The following is a 20,273-nucleotide window of genomic DNA, read 5'->3' on the forward strand; positions in this document are numbered from 1 at the left end:
AGAGTTCTATACACAACATTGAGCTATCATATGGGAGAGATACATTTTTCAATGGATATCAGAACGCAATAATATTTCATTGATGCTTTTGTTAGTGCGTATGAATAAACACATGTAATTACCTTGGTATGAATATAAATCTAGAGACATAGTGCATCGAGCTACTCCGAAGGAAAGAAAATAAAATAAAATAAAATTTGAAATTATGTTAAATTTTCATAAACTGGTGTACATAAATGCATTTCTTAGAAATTTGACAACTTCAGTGTCATGATCCAAAAGCTATTTTATACAGATAGATAATTTTATACTGGGCCTGTCTAAGTCCGGGCTACTGAGATTTGTGTGACAGATGCTATACAACATCAACAAAAGTTGCCAAACATGCTGCCAGTGTAACAGGCAGGACCGTGATTCAGGTAAACCAGAAAAAAAGGTAAACCAGAACCGTAAGTATGCCACGTCACCTCACCAAGCAAATTAAGCAAACCAAAAATCCCCCGTGACTTTCCTCTCAAAAAAAAAGGAAAAAAACCCCGTGACTCCATCCAGCCTGCCTCCCCACCTTCTTCCCCCTCCACGGTTTGCTTCCCCGTCCAACCCCCGATCCCCACCTCGCCGCCGCCGCCGCCGTTGCCGCAGCGGCGGTCCTCCCCGGCTCCCAGGTCAGAGCCGCCTGCCCTCTCGAGAACACGCACTCCTGGTAGCTGCCGAAGCCTTCTTCGCCGCACACGATCCAGCCAACTGTTCGCCGCTACTCCCCGGAGGCGCTCGCGATCCATGGACTCCCGGTCGATCAACCTGCGGGGCTTCGCCGGAAGCGCAGGGAAAAATATCATGCAGGTGCTCGCCCCCTCCCCCCGACCCTGAATCGAACCCGTTCGTTCCGAACGGTCCCCTGTTCCTCCGTGCCGCCAACGCCACCCTAGGTCCGAGCCCGAAGAGGCGTTGTAGCCGTTCTGTCAACGAGTTCTAGGCTCCTAGGATTTCTAGTGTGTTCCGTTCCGTCAGAGCTCGTGCTCTAGACTCCAGTAGCAGTCTGGCCACTGTGATGCTGTGAACCTGTGATGTGACAAGTCCGTGGAGCCAGTTTGACGTTTACTTACTCCCTGTTTATGTTCGCTGTCTCGCAGGGAATCGGGGGATTCGTTTTCGGCAACGAGACGTCCGAGTCCAGGGAAGACAGGTAGGCAGTTTCTGCATCAAATTGCAGCTCAACTTCTATAATAATCATGCTGATAAACTCACTACTGCCTGGAAACGATAGCACCTGAGTTGTTTGACATATATGCCGACGGGTGATCTTCTAACTGCATTATGCTGTAACAGCTATGTCGAGAGATCCCTCGACCGCATAAGCAATGGCACGATACCCGACGACAGGAGGTCTGCCATGACCGAGCTGCTGTCCGTCGTGGGGGAGAGCCGTTCGGCGCAGATGTCGTTCGGGGCTATGGGTATCTCATTTCCTCTTCTGTCCTTGATATTTTTATTTATCCAACTCTTTTGTTAGCTACGAGTGACTGATCTGCGATATGCTCTTGCTAATTTGTGAAACAGGCTTTCCTGTCCTTCTCAACGTCTTAAAAGAAGACCGCGAGGATGTTGAGCTCGTGAGAGGTGCCCTGGAAACCCTTGTGGGCGCGCTGACTCCTATTGAGGCGTCGCAGGGGCCCAAAACCGAGGTTCAGCCGGCATCGATGAACTCTGATCTGCTTTCTCGGGAAACAGAGAATATTTCTCTCCTTTTGAGCCTGCTGGTGAGCTTACGTTCTTTTGCTTTTAGTGCATTCAACTCTCTTCACCTGCTTCATTCATCATGATTTGTTTTGTCCCTCCTGTTTGGTTTGAAGACAGAGGAGGATTTCTATGTGCGATATTATACAATCCAACTCTTGACGGCGTTGCTTACAAACTCGTTGAAAAGGTGCCCAGTAAGTCTTTTTCTGTTGAGATGCATCCACTGCATTTAAAACTTATTTAACTCTTCTTCTATATTGCTTTCGGTGTTTCAGATTACAGGAGGCAATTCTATTAATTCCTCGTGGTATAACAGTTTTAATGGACATGCTTATGGATCGCGAGGTTCTAACACCACCCTCCTTTCTCCCCTTCCCCCATTACGCTGACATATCTGTTGTGTTAAAACTAATTCGTGTTATATAGCTCATGTGGGTATCTTTGATTTATGTTGAAGGTCATAAGGAATGAAGCGCTGTTACTTCTTACTTATCTGACCCGGGATGCAGAGGTTACTCTCTGATATTCTTGGATGATTATTGTGTTTCAGACAAATAGAACTCAAACCTGCCTTTGTATATGAAATGACTGTCTATTTGCCCTTTCAGGAAATTCAAAAAATTGTTGTATTTGAGGGTGCATTTGACAAGATATTTAGCATTATTGCAGAGGAGGGATATTCTGATGGAGGCGTTGTTGTCCAGGTGATTATCTAGGAACCATGTGATCTGATCTGGTCTGGTCTGTTGCATACCCGGGTCATCTAAAAGCTCTGATTGTCCAGTTTCCATTTGGAAGTTGTTCTTCAAGGTGTTTTAAAACTTTGTAGATGCTAATCTGTTCTTCTCCTTGGAGCAGGATTGCCTTGAACTTCTAAATAATTTAATTCGGAACAATGCATCCAATCAGGTTCGTTTCTGTCAGACAATCATTCTGAAGTGTTAGATTGTCATATTATTCATTGACATTACTTTGTGCTTATATCAGATGCTTTTGAAAGAGACAATGGGCTTTGACCCATTAATATCGATACTAAAGATTAGGAGAGGCAGTGCATTCAATTTTACCCAGCAAAAGGTATACCAGCCTTACAGATAGCTTGCTCTGATTGATGTCTAGTTCTGTGTGACCCAAAGAGTCTGTAGTAGCAATACATTATTGAAGTCAATTCTCTCTCTCTTCAGACAGTAAATCTTCTTGGCGCTTTACATACTGTTGAACTGCTTTTGATGGGGGCCCCACCTGGTGAACCAAGTAAAGATACTAGCAAGATCACCAATCAAACTGCATTAGCTAAGGTATCCTTTTCTCCCTTCATATATTTTCTTAATCGACTACCTTATAGCATGGAAGCACGCTTCATCATATGAACTTCGCCAAAGTGACAGAAAAATATTCTGGACTATCTTCTGCTGTTGGGCGTTGAAAGTCAGTGGGCCCCTGTAGCTCTTCGCTGTACGGTGAGTCCCTTGTAACAGCTGAGCTACCATACAATTATATGTACCATTAATAATTTTACTAAGTTCTTGGGTTTGGGTGTCTGTATCGTGTTCATCACTGACGACTATTTTTTCTAGGCGTTGCGGTGTATTGGCAGTTTGGTATTAAGAAATCCTCAAAATCTTGAGTCTCTTGCAAGCAAGCAAGTTGGTGAGGAATCTCATCTTCAGCCTGCACTGAATGCGATCTTAGTTATAATCCTGCGAACCTCCATAGCACAAGAATTTGTGGCTGCTGATTATGTCTTCAAGTGTTTCTGTGAGGTGATCTTCTTTCTTGATATTAACGCTGGCTTCAATAATCATGAACATGTAGCAAGGAGATTAGCAGACATAAGATGACATATTTAGTAGCAATCACTTTCATCATTTGGATCAGATTTTTAATTCTAAAAATCTGAAGCAGAACTATTGGCTATTTTTTCTGCTACATTTTTGGTCTTCTTTTGGTACGGACATACTGTATGTGTAAGCACATAATATTTAGTAGTTTGTTATTTTTGGAACAGAAAAATCCCAATGGGCAGGCATTACTAGCATCAACTATCGCTCCTCATCCAAATCAAGGTCCTGCTACTCATGGTGCTTCTAGTGACATGCCATTTGGAAGGTTAGTCAGTGGATCTTTCTTCTGTTGCATTTAGTACACATGTAGCATTATCTATTGGGTCTAACTATGTCATTGTTTACTGCTTAGATCACTGATACGTACTATATTAGGGATGGTCATTTCTGTCAATCCATAGCATTGCCACCTTGGCTGTTGCTTCTCCTACCACACTTCATGCTGCTTTCTGTAGTTCTGAATTCAATCATTCATAAAACCACACCTTCGCTTATGTTGCTATTGCAATGACAGTATACTTCTGCAAGCTCTGGTGTCAAGTGATGTTAATGGGGATATGGAGGTAATGTCTTCTTCTAATACTAATGCACCATTTAACACAAGGGGAAATAGATCTCTTTAAATTTGGTCCATATGATTCTCGAACCAATGCCCTCCGATGCTAATTCTTTTGGAAATATAAACTGTGCCATAATTATCTTTTGGCTGTTTGAGCTTGCTGTCATTCTGTCCCTATTCTACTCTTCAAATTTGATATACACCTCTTATAGTCTGTTTATTACCAAGAACCTGCATGCTGTGACATGCCATTGTTGAGTTGTTTTTCTACTGTATATTTTATATAATGTAATTAGAAGCCCTCATACTGTTCTATGCAAGTCTTCTTGTCTAGTTTAGAATCAAGAATTTGATTGTTCGAGATTTCATGCAATCAATACCTGCAGTTTTCTTCCTTTTCTGTTGTAATAAAAATCTCACAATTGATCCTAAAATATGCAGGCATGCTGCAGAGCGGCTAGTGTTCTTACTCACGTAATCAAGGACAACTTGCAATGCAAAGATCGTGTATGTGCCCTTGCATGTTCTCATTTCTCTGAATTTTACCTATACAAAGTTGGCTGGATAAGCAACTATCCAATTGCCTAGAATTGATTATTGTGTAACTCCACTTGTCTAAATTGAACATGTTGATGTACTTGGACCATTGTGCACAGGTCCAATGATATGGTTTTGCTTTCCTGCTCTTGTTTTTTTTTTTTAGGTTTTTAATAAATGGTTGACCTTCTAATTAATATGGTTATTGATTAATCGTTCATGGTACTTACGTGCCTCACATTTGTTTATTTAGAAGGCTCAACTGCCTGTTTTTGTCAATTACAACGTACATAAACTAATGATGTTCTATCGGTGGCTTTCTAACAACTTATTTTTCCAGGTATTGCAAATTCAGCTTGAAACACCTACGCCATCCTTGGGCCGCACTGAGCCTCTCTTGCATCGAATTGTTACGTGTTTATCCGTTGCAGCTTTGACAGAAGGAGAGAGTGAACAAAGCCATCAATCAGAAGAATCGTATATTCAGCCTGTTATTCTCCGGCTACTCATCATATGGCTTGCGGACTGTGCAAATGCTGTAGACTACCTTTTGGAATCAGTAGTACATCTAAACTACATAATCGAGCTTGCTTCAAATAAACGTTACACTGGTTGCGTTCGTGGATTAGCTGCTGTTGTTTTAGGTGTTTGCGTCCTTAACAATGCAAGCCGTGAGAAGGGCCGAGATGCCTTTGCTGTTGCAGATGCTATAAGTGAAAAGATTGGCCTCACTACATACTTTATGAGGTTCGATGAGTTGAGGAAAAGCTTTCTGCACCTGCCATCAGGGAAGCAGCACCACAAGCAGCTTTCACGATCAAGTGCAAACAGTATGTCTGATTTCCAAGAGATTGAAGAGGAGGAAACAAATAAAGGCGAGCAGCATCCAGTCCTCTCGGAAATTTTTGATTCACAATTCGTTAGTTTCATCAGTAAGCTTGAGACTGATATTAGAGAGAACATAATGGATCTCTTCAGTCGAACAAAAACCGCAACTGCAGTTCTACCTGCTGAGTTGGAGCAGAAGAATGGGGAGGTTGATGGAGAGTATATCAAGCGCTTGAAGTCATTTGTAGAGAGACAGTGCAACGAGATGCAGGTTTGTTTCCTATTCAGTACATTAATTCCAAGCTAAGAGGTCACCTGCTCAACTACTCCTGTCCATTAACAGGTTTTTTTGGCACAATTCTCGACATTATTTTTCATGATAGCAAAGTTGTTTATACAAAAGAAATATCATGTCACTTGTAAACTGTTATGTTCTGTTAGCATGACTTATCAGCCAACAAATGTTCTTGAATTAGTCCTGTACTAAGTTTATATGTCATGATGTGATCAAAAGAATTTAAATCAATAGAGGCCTGTTTGGTTGAAGCCTCAGAAGAACTAAGCATGCCAAACTTTTTTGGCTAACTTGTGCAAGAAAAATAGAGCCACACACTCAAGCTTAGCTGTGACTAAGTGAGTCTATCGCATATGGGCCATGAGGCTAAGAAATTATGGCAAGCCATACTTGTGGCGATGAATAGAACACTAGCCTAGCTTTCTTAGGAAATTTTTGGCGTCCTCTTTCTTAGTATGTACGCCTTCAACACTAGTGTAGCATTAACGAATGTTCAATTAGCCCTAGTAATAGCTTGTTCAGTTCTTAGTAACAGCGTAGTCTAAGCCTCTAAGGTAATCAATCGGCTGCTTGTCTCAGCATTGATGAGATCTGACTGCAAACAAGCTGGTTTCTTGCAAAACCCTGTAGACTTAAGAAGCATGAATGCTTCTCCCTCTTCGCAAGCATAAAATATATCACGGAACATGCTTTGTTCATGAACGTAGAGCTCACCCAGTGATAATCGTATTGGGGAAACTGGTTACTGGCAGGTTGCGGTTGTTTTTGGTTTTCAAGAACGCTATACTCTACCTGGTATAGAAATAGTTAAGATGATATTATTTGATTCCATTTTCCAGGACTTGCTAGGACGAAATGCAATCTTAGCAGAAGATCTAGTGAGAACTGGTGGTGGTAGCACTTCAGATTCTTCCGAGAGATCAAGCAGTGGCCGAGAAAGGGTTCAAATTGAAGCCCTGAGACAAGAACTGGAGGGCGCAACACGACGAAATGAGGTGCTCAAAACTGAAAAGGCTCAGATTGAAGCCGAAGCTACCAACCAACGAAATATAGCAGTAAAACTGGAGTCTGACCTCAAGAGCTTGGCAGTTGCTTACAACAGTCTGGAGCAGGCCAACTACCGCCTCGATGCTGAGTTGAAAACCTTGAAGCAGGGAGGCAGTGCACCCTATCCGGACATGGAGGCAATAAAAGCGCAAGCGAAGGAAGAGGCAGAGAAGGAAAGTGAGGTGGAACTGAACGATCTGCTCGTCTGCCTGGGCCAGGAGCAAACTAAGGTTGAGAAGCTGAGTGGAAGGCTTGCAGAGCTCGGTGAAGACGTGGACACCCTGCTGCAAGGTATTGGCGACGATGCTGCCTTGCCAGATGATGACGACGATGATGAGGAGGAAGATGACGACGATGAGAAGTGATGTGTTTCTGTATCACCTTGGTCTCATGGTGTAACCTCGCATCATTTATTCAATCATGATGTTGTGGACCAGTGATAACAATTGTACAGTGGAATGTGGATGATGTGTAGACAATGGTGGCCATTTCATTTCTAATTTATTTGTGGATGATGACTGAACTGTTGACCCACCTTCTAGTTTAATCTTGCTATTTCATATAAATTATGTCATGAGTAACTTGGCCAATGTAGTATTTCCAAGGTCTAGACTCTAGACACAGAAGAGCAGATGATATGGAGTAACTTGATTTGGATCAAACCACAAATCCTCAACGAGAAGAAGGAACAAGAGTTATTTGAGTAATCAAACCCCTAGCTTTTTTGCACAATTGTGGACGATGCAAGTATTGTTTGATAATTAATAAAGCTATTCATGTTAAATGATGTACTCACTCCATCCCAAATCCGCGTCACTTAATATGGGACCAATCCGTGTCACTTGATTTAGGACAGGAAGTATCAGTTTGTTTTGACAGTGAGTAGTACACCAGTATGTAACACTCGATGTAAGATGCATTTTGAAATCTAGTAGATTAGTCCAGTTAACCTACACAAAATCATGAACAGTTGCTCTAATATCTCCGCAAATATCAATCATGCGACACAAATGGTTCATATGAAACCCTATTGTTACATATGCACTCACTACAAATCGACGTACAAGCCAATTTACAAACCACAAGGCCACGAATGACCTAAGTTCTCGACTTCAGGGAGGGTACATGGCATGTCTAGATTCATATCTCGTCGTCCCAGAGTTCGCCGACCGACTTGTAAGGCCCGTCGGGCGACACGAAGTACTCGCCCTTGGGACGCCCTCTTCTGCGGTATTGTCGCGATCAGCTCCTTCTCCTCTTCGCTCAGCTCCCAGCCGGAGAAGATGGCCATGTTCTGCTCCAGCCTCTCCCTGTTATAACTCCTTGCCACAAAGCAGACACCCTGCTCGTACACCCACCGCAGAGCCACCTGCATCCAAGATTAAAAAAAACTTCTTTCATTTATATAAATTTCATGTTGACTGAAAGATTGGGAACTATACCATGAGTACAAGAACTCGACCATGCACTTGACCTGTTTGAACAAACCAATGCAAGAATAGATTTCCAATAGGGATCACAGGATTTCATTTTTCATACCACATGATTTCATTTTTCATACACGGCTCTCTGGATCACACGATTGAGATAGTATAAATCCTATGAAATTCATACGGAATATGGATCGGCTCATGACAAATAGTAATCGGAGTAAATTACACTTTTCACCACGTTCTTATTAAGGTAATTTTAACAAGAACAAAGCGTTAAAAGGGGTAACAAGAACTCTAAGATGAGCTTGGCCTCATGGAAAAGTTTGTTTGTCTTTTGTATTGGACGAACCAATGCAGACTTCTTCATATTGATTTACAGTAGGATTCATCATGGTGATGCAAAATAATAGAAAGACAAAGAACTAACATGAATGAGCAATTTCATAAATGCTGTCTTTAGATGGATATTATGTTGATTCTCTTATGAAGTTTGCGACAGATTGTGATAGCCCTGTTTCCCAAGCCATTTTTTTTGGCTATTTAATTGTTTGACTTACCAATTTCCCGTTGCTTTCATGGCTACTTCTTAAAACAAATAAAAATCGCAGGATATCGTAAGATAAGCTGTGCACAGCTCACCAACCAAAGTCTGAACCTAAGTCTTACAAATGCAACAATATGAATTTGGAAACTCTAATTCTGCAGTAGAGGTTTCGAAAACTTGAAAAGGGTGCATTTCAAATAAACCCAATAATATCGCAAGTTATAGGAACAGAAACAATCTGATAGTACGAGCAAACTATAGAAATTTAATAATATCTCTGCTATCACGGCTATTTTCTACAGAATATTATAAATAAGTTCTCCCCAGTTCATCAACCGTAATATGAGCCTTGAGTCTTACGGATGCACTTAAAGGAACCTGACAACTCTAATTGTACAGAAGATATTTTCAGAATTTGGAGAAGTGCTTTTACAAACAGGCCTGATGCACAGATAACTGGATGTTCCAGCAGCAGGGGCCAGGAGTTGGACTCAAGCTGGAATTTCGGAGGGCTAGGTTCCTATCATAAGAATTCTATCTCTGCTTACACACAACCTCATGCTATAGTAATCAGATATTTATATATACTTTCTACATCAATAAATAAGTATAAAATAAGTTGTGCGCAGTTCACCAAATGTATTCTTGATCCTTGAGTTTCAGGAATGCACTTAATTAAAAGGTACTTGGGAACTTGCAAGCTACAGGAGCTTGATGAAACCAGGATTTTGTTAAGAATTTTGATCTGTTCTAGAGAAGCTTAGGCGCAATTTAGTACTACTACTAGTGAATGAAGTTGAGGAAAACAAAGATCTATGTGGTTATACCTGCGCGACGGTCTTTCCTTTGGCGGCGGCGACTTGGTGCAGGACGCCGCTCTCCATGACGGCGTCTGAGCCCCATGCGGTGCCGAGCGCGCCGAGTGGCGAGTAGGCGGAGACGACGACGCCGTGGCGCTTGCAGGCCTCCCGCACCTTCTCCTGCCTCCAGCCGACGTTGAGCTCCACCTGGTTGACGGCGGGCGGCACGGCGGCGAGGGACATGAGCCGTTCCATCTTGGTCGCGGAGAAGTTGCTGACGCCGACGGAGCGCGCGAGGCCGAGGCGGTGGCACTCCTCCATGCCCCGCCACACGCCCTCCATGTCGAACCCGACCTGCGTCCCGCCGTCGGTGGCGACGGGCCAGTGGACGAGGAAGAGGTCGAGGTAGTCGAGGCCGAGGCGGGCGAGGGACTCCCGCAGCGCCGGCACGACGCGGCCCGGGCGCGCGTCGGAGATCCAGAGCTTGGAGGTGACGAAGAGGTCGGCGCGGGAGGCGACGGCGCCCGCGCGCACGGCGGCGGCCACGGCGGCGCCGACGGCCGGCTCCGTGCGGTAGAAGGAGGCCGTGTCGATGTGGCGGTAGCCGAGGCGCACGGCGTGCAGGATGGTGTCGGCCAGGTCCGGCGGCGTGCGGGAGGAGCCCGTGCCGAAGGCCAGCACCGGCATCGCGTGGCCCGTGCTGAGGGTCACGCGAGGGACGGCGGCGGCGCCGGCGTCGGGTCTGCTCGCCATGGATCGGGTGGGCGATTGGGAGGGATGCGAAGCACGGCGGCAGCCAACGTGTTTGAGCAATTAGGGAGACGTGGTGAATCAAATACTAGTCGATTTTTCTTTCCTCGGGGTCAAAGTCCTCGTAGAGATTTGAATTTTACCCTCCTCTATCCTTTCTTGAATTTCTAGACTCTTGTATGAAATTATTACTTCCTCCGATCTAAAATATAAGACGTGTAAGATTAGTTACCAAGTCAACTTTTTGTGAGTTTGATCAAGTTTATACACATAAATATGAACATTCATGATACTAAATCAATATCAATAGATTCACATTAAAGTATATTTTCTCAATATGTCTATTTAATAGTATTATAGATGTTCATATTTTTTTCTAAATATTTAGTTAAAGGTAGTAAGGTTTAGCTTTTGACTAATATTAGACGTCCTATACTTTAGGATGGAGGGAGTACGAGACATCTTTGTCCTTTTTTTTGCCGTAAGGGCTTACGCCAGCCTAAACATTTATATAAATCATCGCACAGTGCGAGTAACATGATCCATTACAATTTTTTAAAAGGTCGAGGGTAGAAGAGAGGAGGGAAGAATCGGGGGGTCATAACCATTACACCAAGAGTTTAGGAGAGAGGTGGAGGAGGGCTTAGGGTAGCGAAAGGCCCAAAGACGAACATCCTCAATACATTTACGAATCACTACAGATGTACCCACATCAAGGAAGTCGAAGACCAGAGCATTTCTGCGCTTCCAAACATTCCAAGCAACAACGATGATGATGGTAGAGTCTCCATAGGAGCGGCAGCGAAGAGACCAAAGTTCTTCAAGGCTCGTGGGGAAGGGGCCAAGGTGCGGGAAGAACATCATCCAAACTTCGCGGGCCCTGGAGCATTCGAGGAGAAGATGGTTGGTATCCTCATCTTGGTCGCAGGAGGGGTAGGTGGCGGAGGTTGCAAGCGAGTGCCGGAAACGCCTCTCGTTGGTGGGGAGGCGCCAACGCTTAGCCAGCCAGCAGAAAATCTTGCACTTCAAGTGGGCTGCGTTTCTCCAGACCTTTTCCGCCAAGATGTCCACCTGCAGATGCCTGGAAGAATTGGCATAGAAACATTTGTTCGAGAGTGCGCTGTTAGAGAGGTGGCCCACGCGTTGATCCGGTTTGTCAGAATGAAGAACCACAGAGCTAAGATCGTGGGAAAGCATAAGGATGTCCGACATGGCAGCGTTGGACAAGCGCGGACCTAAGTTACCCTGGATGCCAGAGTTAAGGATGAAAGAGACACATACATTTGTTCTGACAGAGTGAAAGAAGAGAGTAGGGAAGCGCTCTGAGAGAAGGGTGCTGCCAAGTGATACGTCTCCGACGTATCGATAATTTCTTATGTTCCATGCCACATTATTGATGATATCTACATGTTTTATGCACATTATATGTCATATTTATGCGTTTTCCGGAACTAACCTATTGACGAGATGCCGAAGGGCCGGTTCTCGTTTCTGCTGTTTTTGGTTCCGGAAATCCTAGTAACGAAATATTCTCGGAATCGGACGAAATCAAGACCCGGGTTCCTATTTTTCCCGGAACCATCCGGAACACCCGAGAGCCGCCGGAGGGAAGCCCTGGGGGCCCCACACCACACCCTGGCGCGGCCAGAGGGGGGGCCGCGCCGCCCTATGGTGTGGTGGCCCCAGGCCCCCTCCGAGGCTGCTCTTCCGCCTATTTAAAGCCTCCGTCGCGAAACCCCTGATGCGAAGAACCACGATACGGAAAACCTTCCAGAGCCGCCGCCATCGCGAAGCCAAGATCTGGGGGACAGGGAGTCTCTGTTCCGGCACCTGCCGGAGCGAGGAAGTGCCCCGGAAGGCTTCTCCATCGACACCGCTGCCATCTCCACCGCCATCTTCATCACCGCTGCTTGCTCCCATGAGGAGGAGTAGTTCTCCATCGAGGCTCGGGGCTGTACCGGTAGCTATGTGGTTCATCTCTCTCCTATGTACTTCAATACAATAATCTCATGAGCTGCCTTACATGATTGAGATTCATATGATGATGCTTGTAATCTAGATGTCGTTATGCTAGTCAAGTGAATTTTACTCATGTGATCTCCGGAGACTCCTTGTCCCACGTGTGTAAAGGTGACAAGTGTGTGCACCGTGTGGGTCTCTTAGGCTATATTTCACAGAATACTTATTCACCGTTATGAATGGCATAGTGAAGTGCTTATTTATATCCCTTTATGATTGCAATGTATTTTGTATCACAATTTATCTATGTGCTACTCTAGCAATGTTATTAAAGTAGTTTTATTCCTCCTGCACGGTGTAATGGTGACAGTATGTGCATCCGTGTTAGTACTCGGTTTATGCTATGATTATGATCTCTTGTAGATTATGAAGTTAACTATTACTATGATGGTATTGATGTGATCTATTCCTCCTACATAGTGTGAAGGTGACAGTGTGCACACTATGTTAGTACTTGGTTTAGTCGAATTGATCTTTCATGCACTCTAAGGTTATTTAAATATGAACATTGAATTGTGGAGCTTGTTAACTCCGGCATTGAGGGTTCGTGTAATCCTACGCAATGTGTTCATCATCCAACAAGAGTGTAGAGTATGCATTTATCTATTATGTTATGTGATCAATGTTGAGAGTGTCCACTAGTGAAAGTCTAATCCCTAGGCCTTGTTCCTAAATATCTGCTATCGTCTGCTTGTTTACTCGTTTTACTGCGATACTACTCGCTGCGTTACTACTGCTTGTTTACTCGTCCCGGGCAAAGCACTTTTCCGGTGCCGTTGCTACTACTTATTCATACCACCTGTATTTCACTATCTCTTCGCCGAACTAGTGCACCTATTAGGTGTGTTGGGGACACAAGAGACTTCTTGCTTTGTGGTTGCGGGGTTGCATGAGAGGGATATCTTTGACCTCTTCCTCCCTGAGTTCGATAAACCTTGGGTGATCCACTTAAGGGAAACTTGCTGCTGTTCTACAAACCTCTGCTCTTGGAGGCCCAACACTGTCTACAAGAATAGAAGCTCCCGTAGACATCAAGCACTTTTCTGGCGCCGTTGCCGGGGAGGAAAGGTAAAAGGCTCTCATACTCCGGTCCCAGGTAAAGTACTCTTCTGGCGCCATTGTGTGAGTGCTCGAAGCTATTTCCTTTAGATCCTGCAATTGCATCTTTTTGTTTCTTGTTTACACTAGTTTGGCATAATGGACAACAATGAGCTTCTTATTCTATTTCCTGATTTAAGACATGGATGGTTTGATGCGAAAATTAAAAAACCCATGGAACATATTAGCATGAATACTTTGAATACCATTGTTGCTAATGATATGGAAAATTCTAAGCTTGGGGAAGCTGGCTTTGATGAGCATGATATTTTTAGTCCCCCAAGCATTGAGGAGAAAATTTTCTTTGATGATACTTTGCCTCCTATTTATGATGATTATAATAGTGGTCTTTTGGTACAACCTACTATGGAGAGTAAATTTTATTGTGATTATACTATGCCTCCTACACTTGATGAGAATAATAATGATAGCTACTTTGTTGAATTTGCTCCCACCATTACTAATAAAATTGATTATGCTTATGTGGAGAGTAATAATTTTATGCATGAGACTCATGATAAGAATGCTTTATGTGATAGTTATATTGTTGAGTTTGCTCATGATGCTACTGAAAGTTATTATGAGAGAGGAAAATATGGTTGTAGAAATTTTCATGTTACTAAAATGCCTCTCTATGTGCTGAAATTTTTGAAGCTACACTTGTTTTATCTTCCTATGCTTGTTACTTTGCTCTTCATGAACTTGTTTATTTACAAGATTCCTATGCATAGGAAGCATGTTAGACTTAAATGTGTTTTGAATTTGCCTCTTGATGCTCTCTTTTGCTTACACTACTATTTCTTGCGAGTGCATCATTAAAACTGCTGAGCCCATCTTAATGGCTATAAAGAAAGAACTCCTTGGGAGATAACCCATGTGTTATTTTGCTACAGTACTTTGTTTTATATTTGTGTCTTGGAAGTTGTTTACTACTGTAGCAACCTCTCCTTATCTTAGTTTTGTGTTTTGTTGTGCCAAGTAAAGTCGTTGATAGAAAGGTTGATACTAGATTTGGATTACTGCGCAGTTCCAGATTTCTTTGCTGTCACGAATCTGGGTCTACCTCCCTGTAGGTAGCTCAGAAAATTAAGCCAATTTACGTGCATGATCCTCGGATATGTACGCAACTTTCATTCAATTTGAGAATTTTCATTTGAGCAAGTCTGGTGCCCTAATAAAATCCATCTTTACGGACTGTTCTGTTTTGACAGATTCTGCCTTTTATTTTGCATTGCCTCTTTTGCTATGTTGGATGAATTTCTTTGATCCATTAATGTACAGTAGCTTTATGCAATGTCCGAAGTGTTAAGAATGATTGTGTCACCTCTGAACATGTTAATTTTTATTGTGCACTAACCCTCTAATGAGTTTGTTTTGAGTTTGGTGTGGAGGAAGTTTTCAAGGGTCAAGAGAGGAGGATGATATACTATGATCAAGAAGAGTGAAAGCTCTAAGCTTGGGGATGCCCCGGTGGTTCACCCCTGCATATTTCAAGAAGACTCAAGCGTCTAAGCTTGGGGATGCCCAAGGCATCCCCTTCTTCATCGACAAATTATCAGGTTCCTTCTCTTGAAACTATATTTTTATTCGGCCACATCTTATGTACTTTACTTGGAGCGTCTGTGTGCTTTTGTTTTTGTTTTGTTTGAATAAAATGGATCCTAGCATTCACTTTGTGGGAGAGAGACACGCTCCGCTGTAGCATATGGACAAGTATGTCCTTAGGCTCTACTCATAGTATTCATGGCGAAGTTTCATCTTCGTTAAATTGTTATATGGTTGGAATTGGAAAATACTACATGTAGTAACTCTAAAATGTCTTGGATAATTTGATACTTGGCAATTGTTGTGCTCATGTTTAAGCTCTTGCATCATATACTTTGCACCCATTAATGAAGAAACACTTAGAGCTTGCTAATTTGGGTTGCATATTTGGTTTCTCTAGAGTCTAGATAACATCTAGTATTGAGTTTTGAACAACAAGGAAGACGGTGTAGAGTCTTATAATGTTTACAATATGTCTTTTATGCGAGTTTTGCTGCACCGTTCATCCTTGTGTTTGTTTCAAATAACCTTGCTAGCCTAAACCTTGTATCGAGAGGGAATACTTCTCATGCATCCAAAATCCTTGAGCCAACCACTATGCCATTTGTGTCCACCATACCTACCTACTACATGGTATTTATCCGCCATTCCAAAGTAAATTGCTTGAGTGCTACCTTTAAAATTCCATCATTCACCTTTGCAATATATAGCTCATGGGACAAATAGCTTAAAAACTGTTGTGGTATTGAATATGTACTTATGCACTTTATCTCTTATTAAGTTGCTTGTTGTGCGATAACCATGTTTCTGGGGACGCCATCAACTATTCTTTGTTGAATATCATGTGAGTTGCTATGCATGTCCGTCTTGTCTAAAGTAAGAGAGATCTACCACCTTAATGGTTGGAGCATGCATATTGTTAGAGAAGAACATTGGGCCGCTAACTAAAGCCATGATTCATGGTGGAAGTTTCAGTTTTGGACATATATCCTCAATCTCATATGAGAATAATAATTGTTGCCACATGCTTATGCATTAAAGAGGAGTCCATTATCTCGTTGTCCATGTTGTCCCGGTATGGATGTCTAAGTTGAGAATAATCAAAAGCGAGAAATCCAAAATGCGAACTTTCTCCTTAGACCTTTGTACGAGGCGGCATGGAGGTACCCCATTGTGACACTTGGTTAAAACATGTGCATTGCAAAGATCCGGTAGTCCAAGCTAATTAGGACAAGGTGCGGGCACTATTAGTATACTATGCATGAGGCTTGCAACTTGTAAGATATAATTTTCATAACTCATATGCTTTATTACTACCGTTGACAAAATTGTTTCATGTTTTCAAAATAAATGCTCTAGCACAAATATAGCAATCGATGTTTTCCTCTTTGAAGGACCATTCTTTTTACTTTTATGTTGAGTCAGTTCACCTATCTCTCTCCATCTCAAGAAGCAAACACTTGTGTGAACTGTGCATTGATTCCTACATACTTGCATATTGCACTCGTTATATTACTCTATGTTGACAATTATCCATGAGATATACATGTTACAAGTTGAAAGCAACCGCTGAAACTTAATCTTCCTTTGTGTTGCTTCAATACCTTTACTTTGATTTATTGCTTTATGAGTTAACTCCTATGCAAGACTTATTGATGCTTGTCTTGAAGTACTATTCATGAAAAGTCTTTGCTTTATGATTCGAGTTGTTTACTCATGTCATTACCATTGTTTTGATCGCTGCATTCATTACATATGTTTACAATATGATCAAGGTTATGATGGCATGTCACTCCAGAAATTATCTTTGTTATCGTTTACTGCTCGGGACGAGCGAGAACTAAGCTTGGGGATGCTGATACGTCTCCGACGTATCGATAATTTCTTATGTTCCATGCCACATTATTGATGATATCTACATGTTTTATGCACATTATATGTCATATTTATGCGTTTTCCGGAACTAACCTATTGACGAGATGCCGAAGGGCCGGTTCCTGTTTTCTGCTGTTTTTGGTTCCGTAAATCCTAGTAACGAAATATTCTCGGAATCGGACGAAATCAAGACCCGGGTTCCTATTTTTCCCGGAACCATCCGGAACACCCGAGAGCCGCCGGAGGGAAGCCCCGGGGGCCCCACACCACACCCGGCGCGGCCGGAGGGGGGACGCGCCGCCCTATGGTGTGGTGGCCCCAGTGCCCCCTCCGAGGCTGCCCTTCCGCCTATTTAAAGCCTCCGTCGCGAAACCCCCGATGCGAAGAACCACGATACGGAAAACCTTCCGCAGCCGCCGCCATCGCGAAGCCAAGATCCGGGGGACAGGAGTCTCGTTCCGGCACCCTGCCGGAGCGGGGAAGTGCCCCGGAAGGCTTCTCCATCGACACCGCTGCCATCTCCACCGCCATCTTCATCACCGCCGTTGCTCCCATGAGGAGGGAGTAGTTCTCCATCGAGGCTCGGGGCTGTACCGGTAGCTATGTGGTTCATCTCTCTCCTATGTACTTCAATACAATAATCTCATGAGCTGCCTTACATGATTGAGATTCATATGATGATGCTTGTAATCTAGATGTCGTTATGCTAGTCAAGTGAATTTTACTCATGTGATCTCCGGAGACTCCTTGTCCCACGTGTGTAAAGGTGACGAGTGTGTGCACCGTGTGGGTCTCTTAGGCTATATTTCACGAATACTTATTCACCGTTATGAATGGCATAGTGAAGTGCTTATTTATATCCCTTTATGATTGCAATGTATTTTGTATCACAATTTATCTATGTGCTACTCTAGCAATGTTATTAAAGTAGTTTTATTCCTCCTGCACGGTGTAATGGTGACAGTGTGTGCATCCGTGTTAGTACTCGGTTTATGCTATGATTATGATCTCTTGTAGATTATGAAGTTAACTATTACTATGATGGTATTGATGTGATCTATTCCTCCTACATAGTGTGAAGGTGACAGTGTGCACACTATGTTAGTACTTGGTTTAGTCGAATTGATCTTTCATGCACTCTAAGGTTATTTAAATATGAACATTGAATTGTGGAGCTTGTTAACTCCGGCATTGAGGGTTCGTGTAATCCTACGCAATGTGTTCATCATCCAACAAGAGTGTAGAGTATGCATTTATCTATTATGTTATGTGATCAATGTTGAGAGTGTCCACTAGTGAAAGTCTAATCCCTAGGCCTTGTTCCTAAATATCGCTATCGCTGCTTGTTTACTCGTTTCTATTGCGATACTACTCGCTGCGTTACTACTGCTTGTTTATCGTCCCGGGCAAAGCACTTTTCCGGTGCCGTTGCTACTACTTATTCATACCACCTGTATTTCACTATCTCTTCGCCGAACTAGTGCACCTATTAGGTGTGTTAGGGACACAAGAGACTTCTTGCTTTGTGGTTGCGGGGTTGCATGAGAGGGATATCTTTGACCTCTTCCTCCCTGAGTTCGATAAACCTTGGGTGATCCACTTAAGGGAAACTTGCTGCTGTTCTACAAACCTCTGCTCTTGGAGGCCCAACACTGTCTACAAGAATAGAAGCTCCCGTAGACATCACCAAGCCATTGATTGAACCAAAAAGAAGTTGAGGAGCCTGACGGTGCTTATCGTAACGCCGACTTCACACCGTTGGGGAACCCCAAGAGGAAGGTATGATGAACACAGTAGCAAGTTTTCCCTCAGTAAGAAACCAAGGTTTAATCGACCAGTAGGAGAAAGGTGTGACTTCTGAAGGTGTTGCTAGCTGACTAGTGGCAGAGCGCACTACCGGTGTCAGCAACAACGTGGAACCTGCACACAACACAACCAAAATACTTTGCCCCAACTTACAGCGAGGTTGTCAATCTTACCGGTTTTGCTGAACACAAAGGATTAAATGTATCGAGTGGAAGGAGATGTTTGCAGTAAATAAAGAGAACAAAGCTTTGCAGTAAGTAACAAAGCAGGATTGCATTGGTTGAATTTATCAGTGTAAAGGAAAGAACCGGGGTTCATAGTTCGCTAGAGTTGTCTCTTGATACGTCTCAAACGTATCTATAATTTCTTATGTTCCATGCTAGTTTTATGACAATACCTACATGTTTTATTCATACTTTATATCGTTTTGATGCATTTTCCGGAACTAACCTATTAACAAGATGCCGAAGTGCCAGTTCCTGTTTTCTGCTGTTGTTGGTTTCAGAAATCTTACACAGGAAATATTCTCGAAATTGGACGAAACGAAAGCCCACGATCTTATATTTCACGGAAGCTTCCAGAGAGCCAGAGAGGGACCAGAGGGGAGCCCTGGGGGCCCCACCCCACAAGGCGGCGCGGCCAAGGGGGGCGCCAGCCTATGGGGGGCCACCCCCTGGCTCCTCCGAGGCTGCCCTTCCGCCTATATATTCTCTCCGCCTCGAAAACCCTAAAAAGATAAGCCACGGGACGAAAAAAGTTACGCAGCCGCCGCCATCGCGAAGCCAAGTTCGGGGGACAGAAGTCTCTGTTCCGGCACGCCGCCGGGACAGGGAATTGCCCCCGGAAGGCATCTCCATCGACACCACCGCCATCTTCATCACCGCTGCTGTCTCCCATGATGAGGAGGGAGTAGTTCTCCCTCGAGGCTAAGGGCTGTACCGGTAGCTATGTGGTTCATCTCTCTCTCCCATGTGATCTTTATGTGATCATGAGCTTTGTATCACTATTAATCTATGTGCTACTCTAGTGATGTTATTAAAGTAGTCTATTCCTCCTTCATGATGTAATGTGGACGGTGTGTGCATCATGTAGTACTTGGCGTAGGTTATGATTGTAATCTCTTGTAGATTATGGAGTTAACTATTACTATGATAGTACTAATGCGACCTATTCCCCCTTTCATAGCTATTGGTGACAGTGTGTATGCTATGTTAGTACTCGGTCTAAATTGCAACTGTCTATTATGCTCTAGAGGTTACTTAAATATGAACTCCGAATGTTGTGGAGCTTGTTTACTCCGGCTTGAGGGAGCTCTTGTAGCCATACACAATGAATGGTGTTTGTTATCAAACAAGAGAGTGTATGTAGCACAAGTGAGGAGAAGTTATTTATTTATTATGTGATCAATGTTGAGAGTGTCCACTATTTGGGTTGAAACTGCTTTACTTTTAATGTTCATGGCGAAGGTTGAAACTGCTTCGTTGATTGCTATTTGGGTGGAAACAGAAAATGCTTCATGTGGGAAATGGTATATGGTTTTAAATAATTTGATA

General features: G+C 43.3%; 2 protein-coding genes across 2 annotated transcripts; one reads left to right on the forward strand and one right to left on the reverse strand.

Moving 5' to 3' along the window:
- The first annotated feature begins 691 nt into the window (after window positions 1–691).
- On the forward strand, window positions 692–7,370 carry LOC124651506 (golgin candidate 6). Its single transcript, XM_047190587.1, has 18 exons — window positions 692–843; window positions 1,134–1,186; window positions 1,330–1,457; window positions 1,561–1,760; window positions 1,854–1,927; window positions 2,016–2,085; window positions 2,198–2,251; window positions 2,349–2,444; window positions 2,599–2,649; window positions 2,728–2,817; window positions 2,925–3,038; window positions 3,129–3,200; window positions 3,318–3,503; window positions 3,749–3,849; window positions 4,099–4,147; window positions 4,585–4,650; window positions 5,021–5,779; window positions 6,643–7,370. The coding sequence occupies exons 1-18, from the start codon at window positions 781–783 to the stop codon at window positions 7,213–7,215; spliced, it is 2,799 nt and encodes a 932-aa protein (XP_047046543.1). The 5' UTR covers window positions 692–780; the 3' UTR covers window positions 7,216–7,370.
- A 440-nt stretch (window positions 7,371–7,810) lies between these two features.
- Window positions 7,811–10,393, reverse strand: LOC124653484 (probable NAD(P)H-dependent oxidoreductase 1). The gene is given in 3 exon segments (XM_047192544.1): window positions 7,811–8,062; window positions 8,064–8,219; window positions 9,655–10,393. Coding segments are annotated over 3 exon segments (954 nt in total). The 5' UTR covers window positions 10,381–10,393; the 3' UTR covers window positions 7,811–7,990.
- Window positions 10,394–20,273: the final 9,880 nt, after the last annotated feature.

This window comes from Lolium rigidum, chromosome 5, assembly GCF_022539505.1.
Source record: "Lolium rigidum isolate FL_2022 chromosome 5, APGP_CSIRO_Lrig_0.1, whole genome shotgun sequence".
Classification (NCBI taxonomy): Eukaryota; Viridiplantae; Streptophyta; class Magnoliopsida; order Poales; family Poaceae; genus Lolium; species Lolium rigidum.